Source organism: Neolamprologus brichardi, chromosome 15 (genome assembly GCF_056152115.1).
Source record: "Neolamprologus brichardi isolate AB-2024 chromosome 15, ASM5615211v1, whole genome shotgun sequence".
NCBI lineage: Eukaryota > Metazoa > Chordata > Actinopteri > Cichliformes > Cichlidae > Neolamprologus > Neolamprologus brichardi.
The window spans coordinates 21,551,914-21,579,533 of record NC_142118.1 but is presented as its reverse complement, the minus strand read 5'-3'; the positions used below and the strand labels follow the sequence as shown (position 1 = coordinate 21,579,533).

Below are 27,620 nucleotides of genomic sequence, written 5' to 3'. Positions count from 1 at the left end.
GTGTGTGTGTGTGTGTGTGTGTCTATTATTCATAGCTGGATTCTTTAGCTGCGAAACAAAGCAGTAGATATGATCAGACATGAAGAGAGGCTTTTATCTAGCAGTGGGTCTGAAACCCAGCCATCTGAGACAGACAGAGAAAAAGAGAATAAAAGATAAAAGAAGAGAAACAAAACGAGGGAAAAATAGAAACTATTTGTGTGTGTGTGCCATTTGTGTGATATCTGTATCTTTGTGTTTCATAATTTGCACGTTTGTGTGGTTATCTCCTTGTATCAGTGTTTTTATGCTTACGTTGGCTCGGAGCGGCCATGTTGTATTTGCTGAGCCTCTGAAGCATATCACTGTCATGTATCTTGATCTCATGAGGCATTGTAAAGACACACACACACAGTCACACAGACCCACACACACACAAATCAGCTTTGTTCTGTGGAAGTGCATTGTGGGTCTGCTGCGGCATTGTCAAGATGACATGCCCATCAGAGTACAGCGACGGGCCGCCGAGATTTTTAATTGAAAAAAAAGACGGAGGGATAATTAAAAGTAAATTAATTAGTATTCAACTCATTAGTGTCGGCTCCAGCAGACTATAGAGAGTAACATGTTGCGTTGGTTTTTCTCTACACATCACTGTCTCTCTTTTAAGTACTGCACATTAAAGTTCATAAGCCTTTTGTTGCCTTTCAGGATGACTCAAGGGAGATGGGAGTCTTTTCAACCTGGTGAACAACACAGGCTGAAATGAAATCACCTTTCTCCAGGAATCTACAGGTATCAAAATACCCTGGTAAGAGACTGTACATTAAAGATGGATGTAGCCACTGTGTCATAAGGGTGGAAATGGAAATGATCATATTTGAACGAGAGGGTGAGAGCAAAGTCACCAGATAGAAAGTTTAACTATAAAGCTTCATTTTTATTATATTTTTATTGCACAAAAGAACAAGAGCGTGATAACAAAGTGCAAAATGCAAGAATCTGCACAGGGAGTATGCTGAACTTGTCTCATTAGAGTCCACTGGAGGCTGAATACAGCAGCTGTAAAAGTAATACAGTCAAGTGTTACTTCTGCATCTAATCAGCTATAAAACACCTTGAAAAAAGTTTTTGGCTCTCAATAAAAAAGGATAAGGATGCTTTCAAATGCTTTCAAAGATTCACAGCAAACAGAAAGCAACACTAAAATAATAAATCTGCAGGTACACCTGCTTGGCAGGTGGTTTTGTTTTGAGCATCTTGGAGGACATGCCACAGATCTTCTGTGAATTCAGGCTGTCTCACTGTCTCTTTGTGAAAATGCAGACCGGCTCCATGATGATAAGATCAGCGCTCTGTGGGGGCTAAACCATCTGTTGGAGAACTCCTTGTTTTTCTTGTGGCTGAAAATAGTTCTTTATGACTCAGGCTGGATGTTTGGGCTTGTCGATGTGCTGCAGAATGAATCTGGGGCTGATCACTGATGAGCCTCGTTGATGGATTTGCAGGAAATATATCTGAACATCTAAAGTGCACCACTGCACTTTCCTATCATTTAAATCTCAGGTGAATTTATCAAACAAATGGCTTTTAGTTTGTTTTTGTGTGTTTGTGTTTGTCCCTCTTGGTGAATAGAGGACACGTTGGGAGGTTTGACAACTCAAACCTTTAAAAGAGAAGTGAACACCAACCATTTTCTGACTCATGCACTCTATTCAAAAATAAATCTGGTTTCCAGCATGAGGCCCATTCACTTTTTTCTGACAATATTAAGGTTGCTGCTCCTTCTCACTCTGAACATCTGTGACTCCATCTCTTTAGTGCTGTGTTTTTTTGATTTGACTGCAAGTTGTCGTTCTAATCCAACAGACATGGCACCAGGAACAGAAATGAGTTCCAGGAAAAAACAGTCTGGTGCCTCAGAGGAAGAAAACAGATTTGTGATAGAGAAACATCCTAAGGACGTGACAGAAAGACCAACTTTCTTTCAATGTTTTTGCCTATTTTTACCTTGCGACAAGTTGTGCTACTAACCTACTGTTCAAGAAAAACCACAAGCTGTGATTTATATCTGGTTAACACAAGCCGATATGCTTCTGTGAAAAACTGAAATCAGAAAAAGCTGAGATTTTAATTAATCTGTCATAGTAAAATATGCGAGTGGAAGTGTGTGACAGGAAGTCTAAGTATACAAAATAAACACACTCCATGCAAAATCACTCAAATGTTAAAGAATAAAAATGTATCCACTCTCAATAAATCCTCAAATATTTCACACAGGAATTTCTGAAGAACTTTGACATCCCAGGATGCTGCCTGGCTTGAAATCAACAGAACATCTTTTGGGGTTTTAAAGATAAAAATAGAGCAACACAGCACCTCCAGCAAATAAGAGCTGGAAAAAAAAGAAGTTTCTGAAGAATGGAAGAACATCTCTCCAGAAACCTATGCAGCACACCCTCATGTCGAGGACAACTAAGTCTGCCATCAATAATAAATGTGCACATGCAAAGGAAAAAAGTGCACTGCCTTCTGAGGTCCTACTGCAGAGTTTCTATTTTTAACACAATAACAATGAAGTTTCAGTTTTCAGTCTAACGTAAGAGCAGATCTGACCTTCATGAAGGTCAGACACTTAAATGCATTGGTCTCACGATAATGTTCTCTATACATTAGAAAGCTTGATGGTGTTTAGATTTACTTTCACTTCTATGTGCACCTTGAAAATAGATCAAAGTTATCCTCATTTGGAACTTTAACTTAAATTGGGGGCACAGAATGTGTCAAGAACAAGGGACAGGGATCTGCATGAAAGAACAATTCATTATGTATTGTGTACAAAAGTACTGAGCCATCTCCACATTACACCTACAAGAGCTCCTCAGCCATGGGAGCTAATGCCACGAAGCTCCGGGTGCACCATTTTTGTGCCAGAGGAGGCCTGGAACACAAGTTACTGAGAGATTTTTCCAAGTGGTCTGCTGCTTTATGACTGAGCTGCTGTGAATCCTACACACTTCCACTTACAGCTGATCGTGGAATATCTAGGAACAACAAAAACAACAGAGACACCTCAGTTGTTTTTCAGTGAGCTCTTTAGAGCGACCCATTCTCGCAAAAATGCTTGTAAAAGCAGACATCATGGCTAGATGCTTGATTTTATACATCTGTGGAAATGGGACTGAAAGAACACCTGAATTCAAAGATGAAGAGGTGTAACACAGTACTTTTAACCATAAAGTGTATGTGATAATAAGTAAACACAGTGTAGAAAAAAAAAATCTGGCTTGATTTTGATGCTCATGTGCAGCAATACGCCATGCAGATGGTGTTACATGAAACTCCTCCAAGGTTTAAACTTTTTTCAAGTTGAAAAGGTGCTTAGCAAAATGGTAAATCTGATCCTTCTAATAGCCTCCTTCACAGAGCAAATGTTTAACCATCACAAATAAAGTCTTTTTAAACAAAAAAATATTTTAATACTATTAGGTAGCTATATTAGTAAAGATGTCTTTTCTAATATGCAAAATAATAAGAAAGTAACAAAACATATAAAAACTTGAAGTACAAGTACATTAAAACTGTACTTGAGTAAATGGACAAAATTACATTCCACCACTGGCCCGATCCATGCCGCTGACCCTCCTGATTGGTGTGAGTGTTCCTACACGTCCCTGCAGTCATGCGTGGGTGAGTAATGCTTATTTTATTATACTATTTTCTTGTCTATTTGCAGTCCACATGGAGGAATAAAGCACTGGTGGCCTTGCAATACAGTGGCTGCATAGCCATACTGTATGAAGAGGAATTTTATAGTCTTCTTGCATGCTGGGCTTCTACAGATGTGTGTGCATCTGCAAGGAAATAAAATCTGTGGTGCAACTGCCTGTGGTTGTAATTGTATGCTATAGGAGGTGTTTGTCACTAAAACTGATGGTAAGTGGAAGTGTATGTGACTGGACGCTTATTCTACTGGGTTTGTGAGTGACCAGATGGCACTCAGCGCATGTTAATCAAAGTGTTTGTAAGTGTGAATCTAAGTGGCTACATTCTCTCAGCTCCTCAGGTCAAACGTATTTTTTCCCTCTCATACTGAACGGTCTACTCTCACCTTCTCTTTACCTCTCTCACCCTGCCTCTCTCTCCTTCTCTGTCTGTCACGGTCTGTTTATTTCCGTCTTCACCACTCACTCTCACTCCCCGTTTTGCTGTCTTCCTCTGTGTCTTTCGTCCCATCACCGCGCCCACATTTCTCTAGCCTTAATTTAACCTCTCTGCATTTTCTCCTCTCTCTCTCTCTCTCTGGGTCTGAGTCTCTCTACCAGTCAGCTCTGGGCTGTTTCTCTGGTGGATCGCCGTTCTAATTAGCTATCATCCCTCTACTTCCTGCCTCTGACACACAAACACGCACGCACACATACGTATGCACACTCTCAAGTGGGACATGTGACAGCACTTTGTGTGTGTGTGTGTGTGTGTGTGTGTGTGTGTGTGTGTGTGTGTCTTGGTACAAAAGTTTAAAAGTTACATGAAAGAGATCCGCTTTAGTGGCTCAGCTAAAAAACACAAACAAAACATACACAGTGACTGGTGTGTGTGTGTGTGTGTGTGTGTGTGTGTGTGTGTGTGTGTGCGTGTGTGTGTGTGGTTTCAGTCCTTTAATTTAAGTCTCAAGGACTCCAGCTTTAAAACACCTGCCTGTGCGCTTTTTGTGTTCAATTGTCTTCATCATTAGCCACAAACCTCCGTTCGTCCTTCCTTCCTTTAATTCCTCTCTTTTCAAACTGTTCCTTTCCCTATTTTGGTTTTGCTTCCTTTGTTCCCTTCCTTATTTTTGTTTGCTTTTTCTTTCCTGCCATTTAGCCTTCCTTCCTTTCCACATTGTTCTTTATTCCTTTTTCTTCATTCATCCTTTTTTATTTAGTTCCCCAAGCTACCTTATTTATTTCCTTGTCAATGTCCTCTTTCCATTTCCCCCATTTATGCATGTTTGTTATTCATTCCTTCTTTACATCATCCATCTTTTTTTCCTTCCTTCATACAGCTCCCCTCCTTCCTTCCTTCCTTCCCTCCCCTCCCAATTCTTTCTTCTTTTCTTTTATCCATACCATTTCGATAAATTTATTCTTTGTTTGCTTCCTACTATTTAGCATTCCTTCCTTTCATTCACTGCTTCCTTCCTTCCTACCTCCTTCCTTCATTGCGTGTCCCATTTACACCTACCTGCATGAATTCTTTCCTTTCCCTATTGTTTCTTCCTCACTTTTCTTATTCTTTCCTTCCTATACATGCCCTCCTTTCTTTCTCTCCTTTCTTCCATGCCACATTACACTTTCCTCCCTGCCCCTATCTTTTTTCCTTCATTCCTTTCCCCTGCCTTCTTTACCTGTTTCCTTCCTTTTTTCCTATCCTTCATTCCTTTCTTCACATCATTTTCCATTCCTTCCTTCTTTCTTTTTCTTTTCTTCTTTTCATGCCCCCACGGGCTTTCTTTTCCTTCCCTATTCTTTCTTCCTTTCTTCCAATCTTTCTTTCTTTTCTATACCTTGCTTTCTTCCTTCTTTCTCTCCTTTCTTTGATGTCCCCATTATATTTTCCTTCCCATATCCTTTCTTCCTTCATTTCTTTCCCATTCTCCTTTCCAAACTTCCTCTATGTATTTCTATCATTCTATTTTCTCTATCCTTACATTCTTCACCTCTGTCATTCTTTCTCTCCACATTCCTCATTTTTTAAACATTGTTTTCCATCTTTCCTCCGTCAGTTTTGCTGATAAAGATCTTTTTGTTTGCTCTTCCTCCTGCCTTATCTCCAAACCCCTCTCCCCAGTGTACTGAGAGTGTCTCCATAAAGAGCACACGTGCAGGAGAGTACGCTCCTGTCCGTCAGAGTCACATCCAGTTAACAATCCAGAAGAACAACAACTTTCTCCCCAGATTCCCTCAGCTGGCACATCTATTGTATCTGAAGTTTTTGTCTCGTTTGGTGACAGCACATCCTCTTCTGCCGCTGCTGCCGCCACAGGGGAGCTTACTGCTGAGGTATAAAAATATGCAGACCCCTAGAAGCCTGAGCCTCACTCATGAAGCCTAAAACGGGGCGGACTGTTCTTCAGGTGAGGAATTAAGTGAACAAATGCACAAAGACTCTTGAATCCTGTGACAAGATTTATTTTGATTTATTGTGTTTATTTTTTGCTCTGGGCTTCTGTTGATGTACGCTGTGTGCTGCAGCGACGTGTTATATGATGAACGGCTGCCCTACGAGGTCATTTGTTTGTTCTTTTTCTTTTCTTTACCTTTTTCTCCTTTCACATCCACATTTTTTCCTCCCTTCATTCTCTTTTCTTTTATCAGCATTCGCCCTTTATTCTTTTATCATCACACATCAACATTTCCTTCAGCCTCCATTTCTCCTTCTCTTACTCCTTTAGTCTTTCTCCTCCTGGTTTTAGCCCCTTGTCGCTCCCCTCATTACCTCTCTTTTTACTTCAATTTCCCGTCTCTCCTTTTTTTCCCCGCTTTTTGCGCTTCAATGACTAATGGATCAAATAATGCATAATAAGAGCAATGACGAACACTGAGTGAATCATACACCCTAGCACCTGTAGATGGTTTTTAATGTCTGATCCTGCCCACGTGTCCAGTAGATTCTATTAATCCAGATGGGATGAACACAAATACACACGCACACGCAAATGAACATTTACACATAGGCACACTTTTGCAGAATTTTCCATGCAGACTGAACAGTTGGTGGGGTGTAATGAGCTAATCTTCTGCAATACCTCTCCCTTAACTTCCTCTCCTCTGTGTCCCTCTGCCTTTCTATTTTCCTCATCTTTTTTTTTTGTCTGTCTAGCTTCACCTTTCCACCTGTGTCTCTCTCCATCGCTCTCTCTCTCTCTCTCTCAGGTGATTTATTGGTTGTCAGGTCGTTCTCTGCTGCAGGAGCTTCTGGGACGCCGTCAAGGTGCCCAGTGGTCAGGTAATGACAAGAGCGAGTGTGTATGTGTGTCTGTATTTCTAGCTACCTGTCCAAAAAACTGTCAAGCATCTGCTCCTGCAGAGTGTGTGTGTATGTTAGTGCGAGTATGTGTGTGTGTATAACAATCATCTTTAGACAAATTTGCCTTCAGATTAATTAACATTTAGATTAATTTATCAGCCATATGATATACGGTTATGACCCGCTAGCAGATACGCACCACCTGTCTTCCTCGACTGTGTGTGTCTGTCTAAGTGTATGCGTGTATGTGCTCAGACCTGTTTGCCATCCGCCATGTTGCAGGGCAGCAGCAGGACCTGGGAGGCAGGGAACGTGGTGGAGACAGACAGGCAGTGCTGCTGCTGTCGGATCTGCTGTCCGTGAGTGTACACCCACTCCTGCAGAGAGGAAGATTGAGTTAATCATTTTTATCTGCTCTGAATTTTGAAATGCTGTGTGTGGGTTTGGTTTTTGAAAGCTGACATTTTCAAGTGCAGCCCCGCCTCTGGTGTTGTTTCTGATAAGCGGTCATGAAGATAAAGTCATTAAAGACAGCACAACAGCGGTAGAGACAGGTGGAAAAGCAACATTAAATTGGTGTGAATTTAATCCTCAACTCCCATTGTTTCTTGCGTTGCACCAGACCTGACTGCAGGGATTTGCTCCCATCTGGCTACAAGAGTATCGGTGAAGCCTGGCTCGCAGTTGGCATTGCAGTTCAGCACAAATGTGCTGAATGGGGAGGAAATTAGGGCTCTATCCGGGCCAGCCATCCACAACAAACTGTGAAAGCCATTTCTTTTTAGACCAAACAAACAATGCTGACATGCTTGTCAAAGCAAATGGTTTAAATCGTCTTAACCGTGTTTGATTTTGATATATCTTTATTAGAATTAAAGGGCATTTAACAAACTAGGGATGATTCTGAGTTTTCATTTTAATATGAAAATACTGAAAAAGTTCCTGCAACTATTTCTTGCCTTAATAAATATATATAAACAGTCACATGACAAAGAAAGTTTTCACAGGATCCTAAAAGGTAAAAAGTATACTCCGTGATATTTTCCTTCATACTTCAGTCAAATTTGTCTTATAAGGAGAAATCTTGTAGAGAAATGTTGCCTCTTTTTTTATGACACTGCTTTACTTCATTGATGTTTGCAGGCATTCATTTCTGCTCACCTCTCTTGAGGTCCTGCCACAGCATTTCAGTCGGGCAGAGGTCTGGACCGACTGGGCCATTGCAGGACCTTGATTGTTTTTTTCAGCCATCAGTTGCATATTTGCTGCTGTGTTTGTGATCACCGTCCTTTTGCAATGACCCAATTTAAGCCCAGCTTTAGCTGTTGAACAGATGGCCTCACATTTGACTCTAGAATACTTTAGTATAAAGAAAAGTTCATGGCTGATTGCATGGTCCGAGTGATTACAGAGCAGTTTTGCCCAAACAGTCTTTTTGTCTTCCATTATTCAATTTTCACCAGCTTATCCTTGTCCAGGTCGTAGGAGCAGCGGTCTAAGCAAAGATGCTCAGACCTTCCTCTCCTGTAGAACTGCCTGAAGGGCTTACTGTGAATAACGAGCTAGCAACAGATGCAAGGCTTAAAGTCAGCGTTTTCAATGTCACAAAGATGACACCTGGCTAGATCACCCTGGTAACTATAATGACACATAACCTTGTCTGAAGCAGGCAGTGTTACAAGTTTCAGTTAAAAACAGCTTGAAATGATACATTTTATGGATTGTATTTAGAAAGAAGTCCCAAAAGAAGTGCTGCTATCAAGTTACAGACTGTGTATCTCATTATCAGCATCATCTTCAAGTATTCAGTTGGTGAAGCAAAAAATGCATGAATAAGTTTTTTTTGTTATGTTGTTTCTTTAAACTGCTGGAATTGTATAAAATAGAGCAAAAAATAGAAAAATCAGTCAATCCATTTGTAGCATATTTATCACCAAGAATAATCAGTCTACAAAAACGATCTCACTAAGCTCCGGCCACAGATACATTTCTTTCAGAAGCCTGTGAGAGAGTATCAGACCTGTGTAGCTCACTGTGTAGCTCATATTGTATATCAAGATTAAAGTCAGACAATATATAACTCACAAAGCTCGAACGTCTTGTCCAAAATGATTATATCAGACTCAGTCCGAGTACCTTTTTTTTTTTTTTAATTTAAATTAGATAGAGAGTTGCAGACAAACATTTATGAGCGATGTTTAAAACAGATACTTAGAAAAACAGATCATGTATAATTTAATATTAAGCTGCTGAAAGGAGGAGTGCATAATGAGGAATATCTTTTACTTTCCCTGACAAACTGGAAAGTAAAACATATTACATCCAGAGTCCAGAGTGTAACCTGCTTTAATTGGACAGGAATTTAAGTGGGTGGATGGATGGATGGGATTAAACCTTTGAGTGTGTGCTTGGTATGTGCACACCAGTGTTGGGTAAGTTACTTTAAAATAGAAACTTAGTTACATTACTAGTTACTTCTATTAAAAGTAACTCAGTTACTTCAAGTTACTCGTTACTTTCAAAGTAACTAGTTACTAGGGAAAGTAACTTTGGTTTTACTCAGAATTCTCTTGTTAATGTGTTGCTTCCATAACTTTGGCAGTCTTCTAGCTTGCTTACTTGCCACACGTGCACTGTGCCACCTACCAATAGAAAGGAAAAGATAATGTGCATATTTCCACGAGAGAAATCCCACGCCTGGACCGTCATTGACTGCTGCCATGATTCTAGACTACGTCACAGTGTCATGTGTGCCTTTTACATCCAACACAAAAACTGCAGTCGTGGTGCTTTGATTGTACTCAGAACTCGGAAATTCTGCCTTCTGAATAGGAAGATGTAGGTAACACCAGACTGCAGATGAGCTGCATACAGAGCTGGACTGGGACAAAAAATTGGCCTGTTGTGACAGTGATGTTCACTGTTTTGATGGTATATATGCATCAATCTATCAATTGTTTGTTGCAAGATTCAGATAATTATTTTTTAAAAGCTAGACATTTTAAATGAGAATAAGAAAGAAAAGTATTTCTTTGTGCCCACCTCTCCCTGTTAATGCCCTACCTGGCCCCCTGGCAAAACTTTGCTAGATCCGCACCTGCACAGTTACCAGCTGTCAGCTTCATAAAACAGGATCCTGGGGTTATTTGTCTCTCATAAACAGTTCATAACTTCCCTTCAACTCATTCATGTCACCTAAAAGGTAAACCTGTTTCTCCATCACCTGTTCAGCTCTGATGATTCAGTAAGGACATCTCCTGGTTTCATCTTCATGTTTCCCTCTCACCAGATAACCAAACCGATATCATGACCAGCAGCTTTTTTGCAGCTGTGGCTCCAGCAAACATCAGCTGATATTACAAATTAATATTAAATAAATTCTAACAACAGCTGATCAAGCTTAAACGTGCTGCTGTTGTTTGACGTGACATCGGCTGGTTTCCTCTTTCTGGCGCAAAGTGGGCGATAAACAAACAAGAGAGCCGATCAGCTAATCATTGATCAGTTTTCATGATTGAAGTAGAAACGGGAGAGGGAGGGGCGAGAATGAAAGAAGAAGAGGCAGCTGTGCAGCGTAAAGACAGAATAACTCCAGCTTTGTGCCTTTTTCATTGTAGCTGAATTACGGGACAAACTGTTCCTTTTCACCTCAATAAGAAACGCGCAATATTTTCTCTGAATACCAGACGGGACGGTTGGCAACTCTAGTAACTTATGAACAAAATAAAGTTCAACATTATTAACGTCATAGCACCCACCCAGCTGTATAGAAATTCCGTCATGCTAGCTAGTACGCAGTACGGAAAAAGTCAGAATAACGAAAATAAACTCCACCTAAACTTGGTTTATATCTGACCCAGATAGACTGCAGGTCATAACTTCTTACCTGAAGTTCAGTTCACACTTGGACCGGCGGCCGCCTCGGGTCTCTTTTCCTCCTGCCTCCCCTTTCTCTCATCCACCTGCTGCCTCCACCACTTGCTAATGTTACTGAATCTGTGATAGCCACCACACGAAGTAACGAGTAACGACCCTATCTAAATCCCAGTAACGACTAACGCGTTCCTGATTTTGGCATAATAACTAGTTACCGTGCTCGTTACCACAATAATAACGTACTGTAACGCGTTACTTAATAACGCGTTAGTCCCAACACTGGTGCACACACAGTAGAGAAATCACTCTATGATTAATCAAATCATGACACGTCTAGAAAACACTAATATTTAAACGTCTTGATGCATTCTCAATCATCCAGGAAAATAAATCTCCAAAAGTTGATTCTGTTCATCTCGAAGTAGCGTTTTCTGGGAGAACGCTACGTCCAGATGAACAGAATCAACTTTTGGAGACTAATATTTAAAGCACAAGTTAAGGTGACATATTTTTACATTTTCATTGATTTACACAAATACTTTTCATAAATCAATTGAATTAGCTTTTTTAATGGTCATCAATATATGATTAGCAGTTACTACAAATGTGAAGTCCTGCAGTCTGCAGGGAACTGGTGTACTTTAATAGTCTTAGTTACTAGTTAATTAACAGATTACCATTTTATATTCAACACACATGAAAATTGCTACTCAACAGTCAGCTTTATATTAAATATGATTAATCATAAATAGTATTAAGTATAAAATCATTAGATATCACCTTACATTAGATCAGCTTCATTGAGGAAATTGTACATACAGATGAATGTATAATCATTAAGAAAAAAATACTAGATTTTACATTGGTACAACATTCAGGGTCACATTTCCAAATTATGAGTGATTTTGTGTTTACAGCCATTAACATGAAATTTTCAGCTCTGTACTTGTGATCTGTACTGAAGCTTTGTTGCTTTTACCTAAACTCCAAACACTTATTAACACATTAATTTTCTGTTGACTTGCTTTTCAGTTAATCATTAAATCTTTCAATGAATAAGTAATGTGTTTTTTAAACTCCCCCCCCCCCCCTTTCATTTCATATTCAAACATTATTAACATAATCATACTGCTATAAGTCTGCTGACTTGACCTTATAAAATAATGGAGGTCGAGAGTCAGATGGCAGGACAGTGGGAGGTCTTTTCAAACCAGCTGGGTGATTTATGACATTTTATCTTAAATATCTCAACGCTGCGGGGTGTATTTCATCACATGATTGATTTATTGAACTGCAGCAAAGAGAATGACATTAGAAGTTAATTGGTCCTGCAGCTCAGCACATCTTCTCTCTACTAGAACGTCCCAGGATTCGTACTTAAGAGTCAGTGTTCAACAATATAAAACCAGTAACCTCACCACTGCACAGGCTGGGATGTAACTAACACACCTGTTTTCCAATGACAATTTTAAATCATTTTTAAATCAGTTAAGATCATTGTTGTTATTACTGTAATAATAACAATAATAAAAATTTGAGCACATTTCTATTATAATTTTCATAGATGCATATTAAATAGCTGGGCCACAGGATCCCACCTGCTTTTTCTTTTTCTTCTTCTGGTGAAAATGTCTTTATTTAAGTAAAGAAAGACACGAAAATCAGGCACTGACTCACACTTCAACATTTCTTGGAATATAAGGCAGTGTGGCCCTCACGGGTGTCCTGCATTACTTACAAATAATTATTCCTAACGTTTATAATCTCTTGGCCTCGCTGCTGACTCATGCCTTATTCTTCTGTTTTCTTTTGAATTTGCCTGGTTTCAGACGTGAGAAAAGGATTTTTATTATTTCAGATGTGTTCCAACAAGATTCGACTTTCTGCACATTCCTGACATGTCACGTATGCGTATCTCGGGAATATTTTTAGAAAATCACCGCCTGCATGTAAACACGTTAGGCAGAGGTTGAAGCGGACTGCTAACTGTGATGGGAATCAGGCTGCGGGTAAACACGCTCACTGGTTATGCTGTTAAACATTAAGCAGGTCAGCGCTGAAACAAGGTCTGCATGCTCAGCACAAGTGTTCCCCGGATGGCTAAAAGGTTAAAAGCAAACTGGACTTTGGCTCAAAATAATGATGACACCTGCAGCTCTGTGTACAAAGCTGTGAGTGTAAGCTTTATTCTTTCCTGAAAAAAAAAGAAAAAAGAAAGTTGCCCGATCTACTTTCTATTTGTGTGCACATTCAGAGTCGACAGCAGAAATGATTAAAGTACAACTTCATGCCTGTGCACTTATTACATTTGGAGCAAATTGTGTTTAAATTCATGGTTTTGTGGCTCAGTGGGTTGGATTTCATACCCATCATTCTCGTACCTCATCTTACATTTCTGCTATGCTATACAGTTGTCCACCTCCCATTAATACACTCATATAATGCATTTGAATCCTTGCTTTGCAGGATTCAGTTCTAGTTTCTGCTGCTGTGGGTTTATAAATTAGTCTCTCTGCCTCTGCTATTGATTTTTATTTCCTTGTATGTGAAAGTTGGTGCAAAATGGTAGGTTGTGTTTGGATATTGGATGCTTTTTCCACTCACTTTTAGTCCTGTCCTTGGGTGGGGCCATTTTTAGAGGAACATTTCTTGTTTGTTTGCTTGTTAAACCACTTAACACTGACTGAATGGTGAATAATTCAAGCATAAAAAAGACAACCAACTCAAGGGATGAACCACGGTTTTGTATACATGCAACAGACAATAACATCCTGTTTCAAAACACATAATTTGTTCACACGTCTTTAAAAAAATCTGCAGAAAACATCTAAGATAACACAGTTAGACAGAAATGAAATTTTAAGTAATATTAAGTAGTAGTTCCACATCAACAAGATGACTCTCAAGAAGCTATTAGCTAAAATCTTGGCATAGCTCAGGACGGTGTGCAGTCTGTCAAACAATCTCAGGAAACTGGACAAATGGAGGTCAAGATAAGTTGCAGGCCTACAAATTCTCTACACCCGATGAACAGTATCTAAAAATTATATTATATTAAAAAGAGGAAAAATCCAGCAAAGACCTGACGCTGGACCTGAGGGAGCCATTGGGCCCTTCAGCTGATCCATCAAACGTTTGCTGAAGCCTCATGAGAAATCAATGTCAATATCAATGTCAAGAAGCCATTCATAAGGAAAGGAAACAGGGAGGGAGGGCTGAGGCATGCCAAATTACACAAGAACTGGACTGAAAATTAATGCCAACAAGTCTTACGGAGTAATGAAAATGATGAATTGTCAATATGTATAGACGAGGTCAAGAGACATATACAATGGAATCTCTCTTACTACATTAAATAAATTACATTTTATTTATATAGCAACAGCTTTGGCCTTATGAAGACTTTATTAACAAATTTGCAATCAAAAGGTATCTTGCCAAGTTCAGTATTTATATTTGATTACAAGGCCCGTGTTATCAGTGACATATGGCTAAAGTTGTCTCGTAAACTGGGTATAAAAAAGACAAAAACGATACTGGGATTAACATTTATTTCAACTGTGATAGCTATCACATCTCTACCCCCGAGTACTATTTATGGCACAACCTTACCAATGCATACAAAAACAAACCCACTACAGGACTACTGCAGCGTGACTATGCTATGGCTACCTGCTTGAATTCACCAGTGACTGGATAAACATTTATTTTCACAATTTCTGATTTCTGAATTGACTTTTATCCCTAAAAGAACTAATGTCAGCACATTTGTAACCACCTGAGCATGGCATGATTTGGGTTTGGTTAACTACATACACTTGAAGCTACATTGATTAATGTTAAAAAAAACTCTTACTTCCCTTTCCAAAGTGAGACACTATCTTACAGCCAGATAGTTTTGAAAATTATATATCAGTATCTAACTTTGTCAAGGCTCTCAATTTTCTGTTGAGAACAGCCTTGACAGGACATGATTATAACTATACCTCAATAGGAGTAATGACCAAAACCGCAGGTAAATTTAGTAATTCATATTAGAAATATTTCATTTTATAGTAATTGGGCTGCTTGAAAACCTTAACATGACAGAAGGGGAAATGAATTAAAATTCAAAATTATACCCACCTGGGAGCTGCCCAGTTCAAACCAGACTTCTGAACACGAACAAACAGGGATTAAGAGCCCCCCTTCAGGCCTTTCTCTTGCGTTGCTGATTACTGAGAGTTTCTCATTCACATTCACACACATCTCAGCGGTTCTCCCTTTGAGCTCAGGGATCTGAACCAGCGACCTTCCAGCCACAAGCCAAGCTCTCCAGCCTTTAGGCATCCCAGCTGCTGACACATTTGCTTTCTACGCAGCGGCTTGTTTAGAGCGAATCGCAGCCTTCACACTTGTTCTTAACATGGAATAATAAGAATCCTACGGGTATTAATTATAGCTCAGAGAAAGGAAAACACACACACACACACACACGCTCCTCAGCATGCTGCTGTGTAAAGTAAGTAAAAATGAACATAGTGAGAGCAGGTCAGACATACACACATAAACACAGAGAAGAGTAAAAAATAACTGGCTGAACACAAACAAGACATTTTCACACTCGCACTGACGTCCTGTGAATTTACAGCGAGTGACAGGGTGCCATGTGTCCTGCTCCTGCCTGCTCTATTTCAGCAGCACCTTCACCTAAACCAAACAGTCAAATAGTGAGAAAATATATGACCAACTATTTTCTGTTGTGTGCTCCAGGTCAGAAAGAGAAGCTTCAGATTTTTTTTCTCTTTAAATCCTGTCTGTACATGCAGATTTTATATACAGCATGCACAGGTAGCAAACACAAAAAAACACACATTTTAAAACCTTAGTGTGTTTTAGGGGAACAATTTTCTGGAAAATGGCAAGTGAGAGACAATAAAATGAAAGCTGGGGTTGAGCAGTATTTCCTCATCCTTTTTCTTTCTTTTTTTAAAAAATCCATTCAGCCCACCATTTTGCACTTGCAGCTTTTCCGCACAGTCACAATCAGGTGAAAGCCACTATAAGAAGAATTTTCCATGCTATTGCAACAGATTTCAAATTATTCTCATGCCCTAAAGTTTTGAGTTTGGCAAACAAAATGCTGAAGACTGAATTTTTCATGTGTTACATTTCTTCATTCAGCTGCTTCCTTTAGGGGCCGTGTTGGCAGCAGATCATCTACCTCATCCTCCATCCTCTGTCCCACCAACCCTCTGCATCTCTTCCTTCACCGCATGAAGGTCTCTCTCTTTTCCTCCTGCCTAGAAGCTCCAGCTTCAACATCCTTTGTCCAATATATCCACTATAATAAAATAAATCTCAACCTGAGCCGTCCCTCTTATGTACTCATTCCTGTCCATTCTGGTCACTCCCAATGAAAATCTCAACATCTTCAGCTCCGCCTCATGTCTTTTTATCAGTGACACCAACTTCAAACTACACATCACAGCAGGTCTCACTATCATCTTGTAAACTTTCTCTTTCACTCTTGGTTCTATCCTTCTGTCAACCAGACATGCATCTCCACCAACTCCACCCTGCCTGCACTTTCTTCTTTCTTCACCTCTCTTCTGTACTGTCCCCTGCTTTGGATGGTTGACCCCTGCACACATCACTTTTTAAAAATACTGTATTATTATGAAGAAAGAGATCTGCATTTCAAACATGTTCTTGCTTTGTTCCTAGATTTCCATAGATATAGCATCAATGCAACTTTTGTAAAAGTTATTTCATCCATCTATCCATCTTCATCCGCTTTATCTTCTCACCCTCACCCTATCTCTAAGGGAGAGGCCAGCCACCCTTCGGAGGAAGCTCATTTCTGCCGCTTGTATCCGCGATCTCGTTCTTTCGGTCACTACCCGCAGCTCGTGGCCATAGGTGAGGGTAGGGACGTAGATCGACTTGAGAGCTTCGCTTTTACACTCAGCTCCCTCTTCACCACGACGGACCCCAATGCGTCCTCCCCCGCCACCTGATCCAACTCACCACCAGGTGGTGATCAGTTGACAGCTCAGCCCGTCTCTTTACCCGAGTGTCCAGAACATATGGTTGCAGGTCTGGTGATACGATTACAAAATCGATCATCGACCTACGGCCTAGAGCGTCCTGGTGCCACGTGCACTTATGGACACTCTCATGTTCGAACAAGGTGTTCGTTATGGCCGAACTATGATTTGCACAGAAGTCCAATAACAAAACACTGCTCGGGTTCAGATCAGGGAGGCTGTTCCTCCCAATCACGCCCCTCCAGGTCTCGCTGTCGTTACCCACGTGACCATTGAAGTCTCCTAGCAGGACAACAGAGTACCTTCCAGCACCCCCCCCCCCCCTCTAAGAAGGCTGGGTACTCTGAACTGCCACGCGGCGCATAAGCGCAGATGACAGTCAGGACCCGTTCCCCGACCCTAAGGCGCAGGGAACAAACCCTCTCATCCACCGGGAAAAACCCCAACGTACCAGCAGCAAGCTGAGGGGATATTAGAATACCCACCCCAGCCCGCCGCTTCTCACCAGGGGCAACTCCAGGCTGAGACAGAGTCCAGCCCCTCTCCAGGAGACTGGTTCCAGAGCTCAAGCCATGCGTAGAGGTGAGCCCGACTATATCTAGCCGGTACCTCTCAACCTCACGCACTAACTCAGGCTACTTCCCCACCAGAGAGGTGACATTCCATGTCCCTATTGCCAGTCTTGGCAGCCGGGGATCAGTCCGCCAGGGCCTCCGCTCCTGGCCACCACCCGGCACACAATGCACCCGACCCCTATGGCACCTCCTGCGGGTGGTGGGCCTGCGAGAGGATGGGCCCATGTCTCCTCTTCGGGCTGTACCCGGCCGGGCCCCATGGACTAAGGCCCGGCCACCAGACGCTCGCCCTCGGGCACCCTCCCCGGGCCTGGCTCCAGGGCGGGGCCCCGGTAACCCTATCCCGGGCAGGGTAAACTGTTCCCTCGATGTTCTCTTTGTCTGGTCCCTCACCCAGGACCAATTTGCCATGGGAGACCCTACCAGGGGGCAAAAGCCCCCAGACAACATAGCCCCTGGGATCCCTGGGACACACAAACCCCTCCACCACGATAAGGTAGCGATTCATGGAGAGGTAAAAGTTATTTCACATTTTTAAAATTTGTAACAAAAGAAAATTCTCCATAGAACCAAATGAATGCAAACCAGGAACAAAACTGTTGAAATATAAAACTGCCATCCTGCTTTTAATAAAAGAAACAGCACTCTTTCATTTCTAGTAGTCTCTGCTGATTCACAGTAGGGACAGTTTCAGCATTTCCTCCAAGCTCTGTCTCTTCCTTTCAAACTGCTGACTGACCCACCTGATTGATGGCGGGGACGCCCTCGGTTCCCGTGCAGGGAGCTAATGTGAGGACGGGCATCTCCTGACCCTCCACCTTGCGGGACTCCAGACAGTTCTGCCTCTGTTTGATCACTCCAGACTGTGAGTCGGAGTCGTCTGGGACCCTGATGGAGAAAATGAGACTCCTTCAGTTAAGGTATTCATTGCATCGTACGGATGTGGAGCAACATGAAACCATAAAAACCCTACCACTAAAATACGTACTTAATCTCCAAGAACACACATATCTGAAAAAGAAGCAATAGCCTTTAGAGGAAGTGTGGCCTAAAGTTAAACTATAATAGGAATGTCATTGTGATGAGACCAGAGACTTTAATCATCTCCTACATGGTCTCATTAGCCACATCAAGATCACACTCTTAATTTGACAGAAATTTATCAGTGTTTGGAAAAAAATAAGATGCTCTGCACCTTTAACAAATCTGCTGAAGGCCACGATTCTCTAAACTCATTACTTCAGAAAGTTTCTTCCTCGTCTTCCTCTGTGATAAACTTTCTCAGTCTTTCTTGTTAAAGTCTCCACTGTGCTATAAACTCGGGCTTAAGCCCTGTAGCATTAATTCAATCTGCTATCTCTCTCTGTTTTAATAACCCGTTAAAGGTTATTCTGCGTTTTAAGGGTCAAGTCTGTCTTCCCCTGAGAGCAACCGTGTTAATTCCATTCTGGGGGATTAACACCAGCCTCCAGTGGATAAATGGGTATTTAAGTGGGAGTGTGTGTGTGCTAAAGTGTGTGAAAGGGAGAGGAAGCATTTAAATGAAAGTGTTTATGTGTCTTAAAGGTATTTTGCATTGCTAGGTTGTGTGCTTGTAAGGAAGAGTCACTGCCAGAGCTTAAGGCACACTTAAGTGTGGTCGTTTAGTTATATTTGTGTGTGAGTGTGTTGTGTGCAGATAGGGGAGTCAGTCTGAGGAAGCAGATCCCATGGGAACTCAGCCAATCAGGACACGGGGAGACATTTAACCCACAGAGACAGTTAGGTGTTCAAGAGGACATGAAAATGGGCTGTATATGTGAGCAGGTGTGGTTGAGAACTGCTTGAGTTGCACATTTATGCAAAGGTAAATGAGAGCGACCAGTTACAACTCATCATTTTTCACTACTGGTGTGAAAGGGCATACTTTAACCTGAACCTCTTTTCATGACCACAACCAAGTAGTTTTTAATGGAAGCGAAAGTAAGAAGTGAGGGGAAAAAAATAGAAGCAAAGGTCCCACACTGATGCAAACCCAGTGGGACCTTTGCTTCTTCACACCTTCAAATCAGGGTGTCATGGCTGTTAACATTGGAAATGATGCAAACTGCTTACACATCTCTTAACCATTGCTGCTTTCCAAACATTTCAAGGTGGCGGCAGTGAATGCAAACATTAGTAAAACTTGTGATGCATTTGTGAGTTGCTAAATAAGCCATATACAAAGTGCTGATCAGACTCCATTCATGAGCAGCCATGCTGTAGCTGCTGCAGCTGTGTTTTTGAGCACAAAAAACCAAGCTGAGCTTTATCGCTAGTTATGCACCAGTGGCTCTACATTGCTACTACTACTTGTAGTATTCATACTTGTATGTATGCATTTACAAACGGTGCTGCCATTGCATTAAAATCAAGTAGGTAAAGTGGTTGGGGAGCAATTATTGTATTGATCTGTACAAAAAGTTTAAACATATGTTCCCTCAGATGTCTCATGACATTGAAGTTGAGACCTGCATTGACGGTTTACTGTGAAAAAACCCCCCAAAACCACACCTAACCTGATGGTTTAGACACTCTGGGCGTTTTTACTGATTTATCCATGAGATATAATCAACAGCAGTGAACATTGAAATGAAGGCTGCCTGAGTTTGACAAATCACAAATGGTCACAACGGCACTTGTGGTTGATGCGATTAAAGTGGTTGTCCTCGAAGGGGAGATTGGCCAAGCATAAATCACTTTTTTATGAATAAAATTAGAGTTAAAGAATCCAGGACACAGATTAAAAACAGAACATTTACAACTCCAGCAGCAGAGGCTGGCGTTGACCTGGATAATGGCTAATCTGTAAAACTTGACTGTGACCCTGTTTTTTTAAAAAAGGAATAACTCACTCAGATTTTACAAAGCTGTTAAAAAAGCTTCACAGAGATAGAAGTATCCCCTATGGGGAGTAAAGTAAACTTTAAGTGCATACAGCAAAATGTTCTTCTTTAGAAGTTAAGGATAAACAAAAAGGTAGAAAAGCACAAAAAGAAATTATAACAATGAGCCAGACAGTATTTAAGCCACTTTCGGCATTAGCTTTAAAAATTCTCCTCTCACTTTGCATACTCAGCAGGAGCTTTTCCTAGACAGATAAGTCTCCAGACACACACACAGACACACACACATACTTACTTGAGCTCTGGGTAGACATTGTCCAAGTACCACTTGAAGGATTTACAGTTGAGCTTCTTCCGAAGTTCCACTCTGCTTCGGATACTGAACACAGGCAGAAACAGACAATCAGATTGATACAGAAGCTGGCAGATGAACAGCAAACAACTTTCATTAAAATTATTTATTTTTCTCTGCCACTATCATATGGGGAGAAAAAGCAATAAGGCAACTACACAAAATAAAACTGACACAGGTAATGACAAACTAAGAGTTCAACCATTACCAATAACGGAGGTGTGTAATATGAAAACAGGTAAACTCTTAAAGCAGAGCTGCAGCATCATCTACATGTGCAGGACTGATAATCACTGACTTGTATTCACTGACAACTGTCGTTTATGCCAGCGTCTATTACTGGCTGCATTTCTGATACTCATATCTTGTCTGCTATCAAAACAGATAAACCATTTATTTTAGGCTTAACCCTTATTTTTTTTTAAGAGTAACACACCAGGCTGAAAAGCTGTGCTGCAGTCCTCTCACTGTTTAAATTGCTGAAAGAAAACAAAAGCAACACTTTCAGAGCACATTAAATAACTAAGAGTTAAAGGAAATACCCTTTTAGTTTCTCTGATTGTATTATTCCATTGTGCAAATCAATGAACACACTATTTTATGGCCTTATTCTGTGCCCTAATTCAGTTTGATTGTGGTAGCTGCTAGGGGCAGTTAACTTGATAAAGGAAGGAGTTTATACTTCTGTGAGTTTACTTTGGCAAAATGTAACAATCTGTCCCTTTCTTTTACTTTATGCTTGAATTTTAATGGTGAACAAAGTTAGGGTACATTTCCATTAAATTACTTGTGGTAAGACAATACTACAAGTCCCCGTGCTTTGGTGCAAATAAAGAAACACCAGTCCTGTTTGAATATCTGAGGACTAAGAGGCAACGCAGATGACACACTGTCATGTGAGAGTCAGATGTACTTGTGTGTTCTTACTCTCCGTAGGATTTGCCTCGTGCTGCCGGGCGAGCGGAGTAATAAAAGAGCCGGAAGTCATCCATCCACACCTCGGCTGTACGACGTGTGTTCCTGCAAACGCACAACCACACACTTACATCACACTCAGGCTAAAAATCATTAATGGTGACCATGTGCTACTGAATATTCCTCTTGTTGATTTATACAAGGTCACTGGACAAATTTAAACCAGACAACGAGTAAGTTCCTGAAATTAATAATGTGCTTTCTGAAAGACATTTTGCAATTGAGTTGGAAAACAGAAATTTTTCATGTTAAAGTTTTCTTGAGCAACAAAGGTTTTTGCTTTAATCACTCAGATAAGAATGTGACCCATGACTAATTTCAACTTTGTGTTTCCTAGCTCTGTGAAATATATTAATTGTGTATGAGAAAGAGAGCTTTGGGACTTAAAATGATGTTATGTCTCTAATTTGATCCTCAGGCTGCAGATTTTGTTTTCCTAAATATAAAAACAGGAGGTGCATAATTGGCCTAACACTATGTGAGACATCAGAGATAATTTTATGCATGTGTGATTATGACTGACAAAATGCATTGTGAAACCAAGAGGTAATTTATTAATCACATACAAACAGAATGAGAACAAACAGAACAGCTTCATCTCAGATACAGCAACACAACCTCTGTGCTGTAATGTAATGTAGTATTTGCATATATATGTAAGGTCAGGTCTCGCCCTCATTTGCAGTCTGAACTACTTCTGAATATGATCCAGCTGTTATTTTAACCACAGCGAACAGATGAGAGGCTGCAGGAGGAAGGAGAAATGGAAGGAAGTAAAAACAGACATCATTTACCTGCTGCCTTTAAACACACAAAGAAACAGCCCACCTCTAGATGTGGTATGGCTGATTTATTTATTTAAAATGTATTTTTTTTGCATTTTTAGCCTCAACAGGACAGCTCAGAGTGGACAAGAAAGCAGGTAGAGAGTAGGGGGACTTAAATGCAGAAAAAGGTCTGGAGGAGACCTAAATCCTGGTTCCTCCACCACCGTTGGTATATAGATCACATACTTAACCAAGTGAGCCGGCTCACCTACTCAATCAGAACCTTAGCCAGATCAATCAGATCCCATTCTGACCTAACTGGAGTCTCTTTGCATGTTCACCTGCCCTAGCGTGCACATTTACAAACAGATCAGCCATGATATTCAAACAACTGACAGCTGCAGGGAATAATTCATGTAGACGTTATTTGGACCGCACACCTCAACACTGATTCGAGCACACTCCCTCACCACAATGAAAAAATAGGACTCTCTAACGTCACTACCCCTGCTCGTCCCCATAGGACAATTTGATCTGCTGACCTCAAAAACAACTTCCTGAATATCAGACCAGATCTCAATCCAGTTGGGCACCAGAGAAACCATGGGACCATGGAGTGTGTATAACAGATACGAGTGTATACATAACCTCTGTGAGATCTCTTTAACACACTTTTTAAAGTCTAATTTGAAAGCCTTAAGCTGAGAATTTTGGCAAACACCATCTTGTCCGCATGTTCATACATGTACAGTGGCAGCTTGTTCACTGAGAAGATGCTGAAGGAGTCAATAATTTACAAAATCACGATCAAAGTGTAATTAATACGACCTGAAACCTGTGACTGCATCAGAAAGAATGCAAGTTTAAGGCACTTAAACATCGTTGTATCCACCTTTTACTGTACAGTTCAGTGGCATTCAGTGTACATACAATATAAGCTGTAACGCAGTGTGTGGAAGAGATCACAAAGGCTGTCATATGGCTGACTGCGATGTTTTCTGCATTTGCATTCAAGCACATCATGTTTTCCTCTATTCAGGCAGGACTTCCACATATAGAGCCATGTTGATACCAAGTGTAAGTCATAGCTACTGCTGTATCTCATCATTTCGGTTCAACTCACTGCACTTTATTCACCCACACAGCGCTAACAGTAAACCACATTTTCACTATCTCTCATCTCCATTTACTCTATTTTTCCCTCCCTCTGTCTCTCTGTAGTAATTAGCTATTAGCTGAGTTTCTGTGAGCTGTGAACAATCTCACTGAAATGACAGAAACCCTCCATTACAGGCATTACACACACTGGCTGTGGCAGCTTAATGAAAGGGGAAGAGAGAGGGGATATGAGATGCTTGTAGGCGTATAAACATAAATATGTGTCACATGCAGGCTTACAATTAAATCCTCTCACTGTGCACACGCATGCAGGCAAACACGAGGTCACAGCAGCAGACCTCAGCGAGGGAGGAAACAGCATAATCTTTGTAATCGAATTATTAAGCAGCCCCTTTTTATTTAGCATATTCATAATCCAGACTGCCAGCACTGAAGCCTCGAGCTAATTAACCAGCAGAGCAACACGAGAGCAGACAACAGCAGCTTTGTTTGGGAGGACGGCGTTGATCACAAACATCAGGCCATCGTGATACAAATAAAAGTCATCTTCTTCTGCGCAGAACAGATGTTGCCTCGGTAACGGCCAACAGGGAGCAAAATGAGCAACTAAACAGCCCAACTGAAAAAAAAGTATCAGTGTTGGCATGGATTAGCTGCTTGACACAAAACAATAAATTTATATGAGCCATTTGGCCGAGGCTTCGCTCCAAAGTGCCATTTAGCAGTGGGAGCGCTCGTTTTGGGAACAGAACCCTTCATTCTGGCATCTTTAGTGCCTTGCTCTGTCCATTAAGCCACAAAGGGGACCTCAACTCCCAACGCTGGCAGTGCTAGCGTTCTTGCTTGCATGCTGAGGTTTATGAATTAGTGAACTGTTAAAGGAAAAAAAACATCACCTGACAAATCATCAATATATTCTTGAGTTAATTTGTGAAAAAAAAGCACCGCAGTTTGGTTTTCGATAACCTCTCACTGGTCTTCTACTTTCGTTTGTCATTTTAAGCGTTTCCCAGAATGACTTTTAATACATGCTTCAACATAATATTGGATATTCACTAGCAAAGGGCCCAATTAAACTAATGGGTTTTAATATTAAATGAAGAAATTGAGTTTCTCTCTTGTGGCAACTTTTTAATGTAAATTTTTAGCTCATGTTCCCTCATAGGCATTGAAGAGTCTAAAGCATAAGATGAAGAGCAAAATACGGGACACGGGAGGCAAAGTAAAGGTCCAAAAGGGAAGAATTTGAAGGCTCGGGTCATACACAAGGGGTCAATAAACATGGCAAACAATCCAGAAGAGCATAAAAGCATAAAAGTAGCCAGTAGTCATACCCAAGGAAATCCTTTTATAAGCACAAGGAAAATATTCAAAAAATGAAAACAAGGAAACTAGCTTGACTACTCTGACTAATGAGAAGAAAACAAGAAACTTCTTATACTGTGAGTGTGTCTGCATGTGTGGTAGGAAATTGAAGGGAAGAACAAAGGAAGGAAGTGAAACTAATGGGAGTACAAAATAATTGAGTAAATCACTTGACACAAACATGATCAAAATCCCAAACCGTGCCATTATTAGGAACACACCTTGCAGTCATGTTTACTTTGTTCTTGACCCTGTAATCTAAATGGAGTTGTTATTGTAGCCATGATTGATCTATTTATACAAGACCAATTCGGAAGCATTCTGAGCACATTAGTCCTGTTAATGGATTATTGGGCTGCCTGAAAGCATCTTTCTGTTCAAACTCTTTGACAGGGGCAGAATAAGAATACAGCTTATGCTAATAGGATAATATTGTGCTCGCAGCTCAAAGGCTCCCAGGCAGCTGTAAATCCACTTTAACAATGATGGGAGCATCATTTGGAGGCTGCAACACACACACAGCTCTGAATGGCAATGCTGCATGTCTGTTTCCTCTGCATGCCACAGAAATTCAGTCACACAAAAGTGATCTCGTATTATTAGTTAGGCAGGAAGGTTAGCGCATGCTCGAGGATTATATAAATTTACAAAAAAGTCAGATATGTTATTAATTCAGTACCAAAGTTTGTTAACAAACAGTATTTAGGCTAGAAGGTCAGCACCACGGAGATAGCAGAAACTAGACAGACACGATATTCCTCACATAATGAATTTACCTCCAGCATATTAAATTAAAGATGTTGAGTGACTGAGCAAACACAGAAGGTAGGACATGCATAATGTTAATAACAGCTGCAATGGTATAATATAAATCAAAGATTCTGTGGGAATATGAGTTTGCACATATCCCCAAAGGGGATCCGTTATTCTTGATATTTATGCAGCTGCATTTTAGAAAGTGAAGACAAAAAAGTGAAGAAAAGAGCCAAATATGAGCCAAGTATGAATGAGACCACTGATGGAAGAAAGTAAACTTCTTAGCTGTGAGATTTAATAGCAAAGCTGAGGCTGAATTCTTGTCATTCCTGTCACCAGCTAGTCTTTAGACCCAGTATATGCGGGTGTGAAGACCACTTTTTCTGGACTTTGGGTTAGAGCTGATTCTATTTTGGTAAACGTTTTATTTTTGCGTTTGATGTTTTCCTTGGATGCAATCAAAGCCTGCTCAAATGTGATTGGTCCAGTTGAGTACAAGCAGAAACCCTCTGCTTCTTCTTGTCCCGAGCCTACAGATACACTTGGAAGGGTTTATTTATTGAAAATATATTTTCACTGAATTTTTCCAGGACTTCAACATTTCAGATGTCGTTTGGAGAGAGTTCAAAAGCACTGGAGTGTGGACACAGACGGCTGCGTGTTAACACTGTGATCTTCTAAATGTCAGGAACAGACCAGATTCCTTCGGTCCAAATGGTCATTATAGTGATTCACTGTCGACTCATGACACTGAGTCAATAATGAGTGAGCAGATGGGAAAAAAAATACATTTGTTTGCTGCAAGAAGTGTAGCACTTTAAAACATTGTGGTAGTTATAACTTTGTTCAATCTAACATTGAATTTCTCAAATATTTCTTATACATGGCAAAAAAAAAAAAGAAAAAAAAAAAAGAAACATAAGCCATTATAAATCAGTTTCATCTGCTTTAGTACAAATGAAAGTGACAAAGAAAGGCATCAACACAGCAGCAACAGGAGCCACCTCTTGGTATCTCCTCCATGCTCTTGAGTCTGTTCCCAGAGATTAAACAAACCTTACAATATTGTGGAGGAGCTGGGCTACATGTGCAGCCTAAATTTGCTGCAGGTATCGTCTCATGCTATCAGCAGTGACAAGGAAATGAGCAAAAAGAAAAAGTAGAAAAAACTCAGTCATGAGGAATAAGAAGAGAGTCTGTGGCCACCTCTCCAACACCTCTGTTGCCCCTCTGAATTGCACCGAAACAGGTGAAGTGAATTCACAACGGTTCATGCTCAAGTATTACTGATTTTTTTGTTAAACCGTGATAAAAAGAGTTCTATAAATTATCCTTCAGACACTTACTTGATGTATGTGTTGGCGTTGCCTTCAGGAAACACATATGGGTGTTTCTTCCTGAAGACGTGACCCACTCTGCTGCAGGGCAGGATCTCCAGAGTGCCGCCACACTGCCAAACCCGGAATGAGATCTCTGCACACAACACAAACAGACATAAGAAAGACTTTTAAATTCCCTGATATTGATATATGAAGCGATTATTAAAGTTTCACTGAGGCTGTATAAAATGTCAATCATATATATTTAATCTCTGTAATATTCTGGATATTTATAATTGAGCTATTTGTTATATTTTGTAACTTTGTAATATATTGTATTATTTACTTTAGTTCAGTCTGTTACTGTTCTTATTGTATTGAACAACTGTAACCACATAAAATGTAAATAAAATCACTGATAATTTTGGTTTGGTTTTCATGCAGCTGTGACAGACTGTAAACTTAAATAATCTGAGCTGATCACTGGGAGCAGCTTTGATTATTTTGTATTAATGGCATAAAGTTGATGATGAGAGTTCTTATAGTCAAATACAGAAATGTCTCAAAATAAAAATAATGATGAAGAGTAAATCTGTCTGTAAGACTTTAATGAAACTGAAGGCTTAATATCTAATA

The 27,620-nt window shown here is 40.5% G+C and overlaps 1 protein-coding gene across 1 annotated transcript in view; it reads right to left on the bottom strand.

Annotated features, from left to right (window-relative positions):
• Positions 1-27,620, bottom strand: part of galnt14 (UDP-N-acetyl-alpha-D-galactosamine:polypeptide N-acetylgalactosaminyltransferase 14 (GalNAc-T14)) — a 217,264-nt gene that overhangs the window by 5,025 nt on the left and 184,619 nt on the right. The window contains exons 10-14 of the mRNA XM_006793525.3: positions 27,012-27,138; positions 21,611-21,703; positions 20,627-20,710; positions 18,211-18,355; positions 7,245-7,364 (exon numbers count right to left, since the gene is read on the bottom strand). Of these exons, the coding sequence (XP_006793588.1) occupies positions 7,245-7,364; positions 18,211-18,355; positions 20,627-20,710; positions 21,611-21,703; positions 27,012-27,138 (569 nt within the window). The remainder of the gene's footprint in view (positions 1-7,244; positions 7,365-18,210; positions 18,356-20,626; positions 20,711-21,610; positions 21,704-27,011; positions 27,139-27,620) is intronic.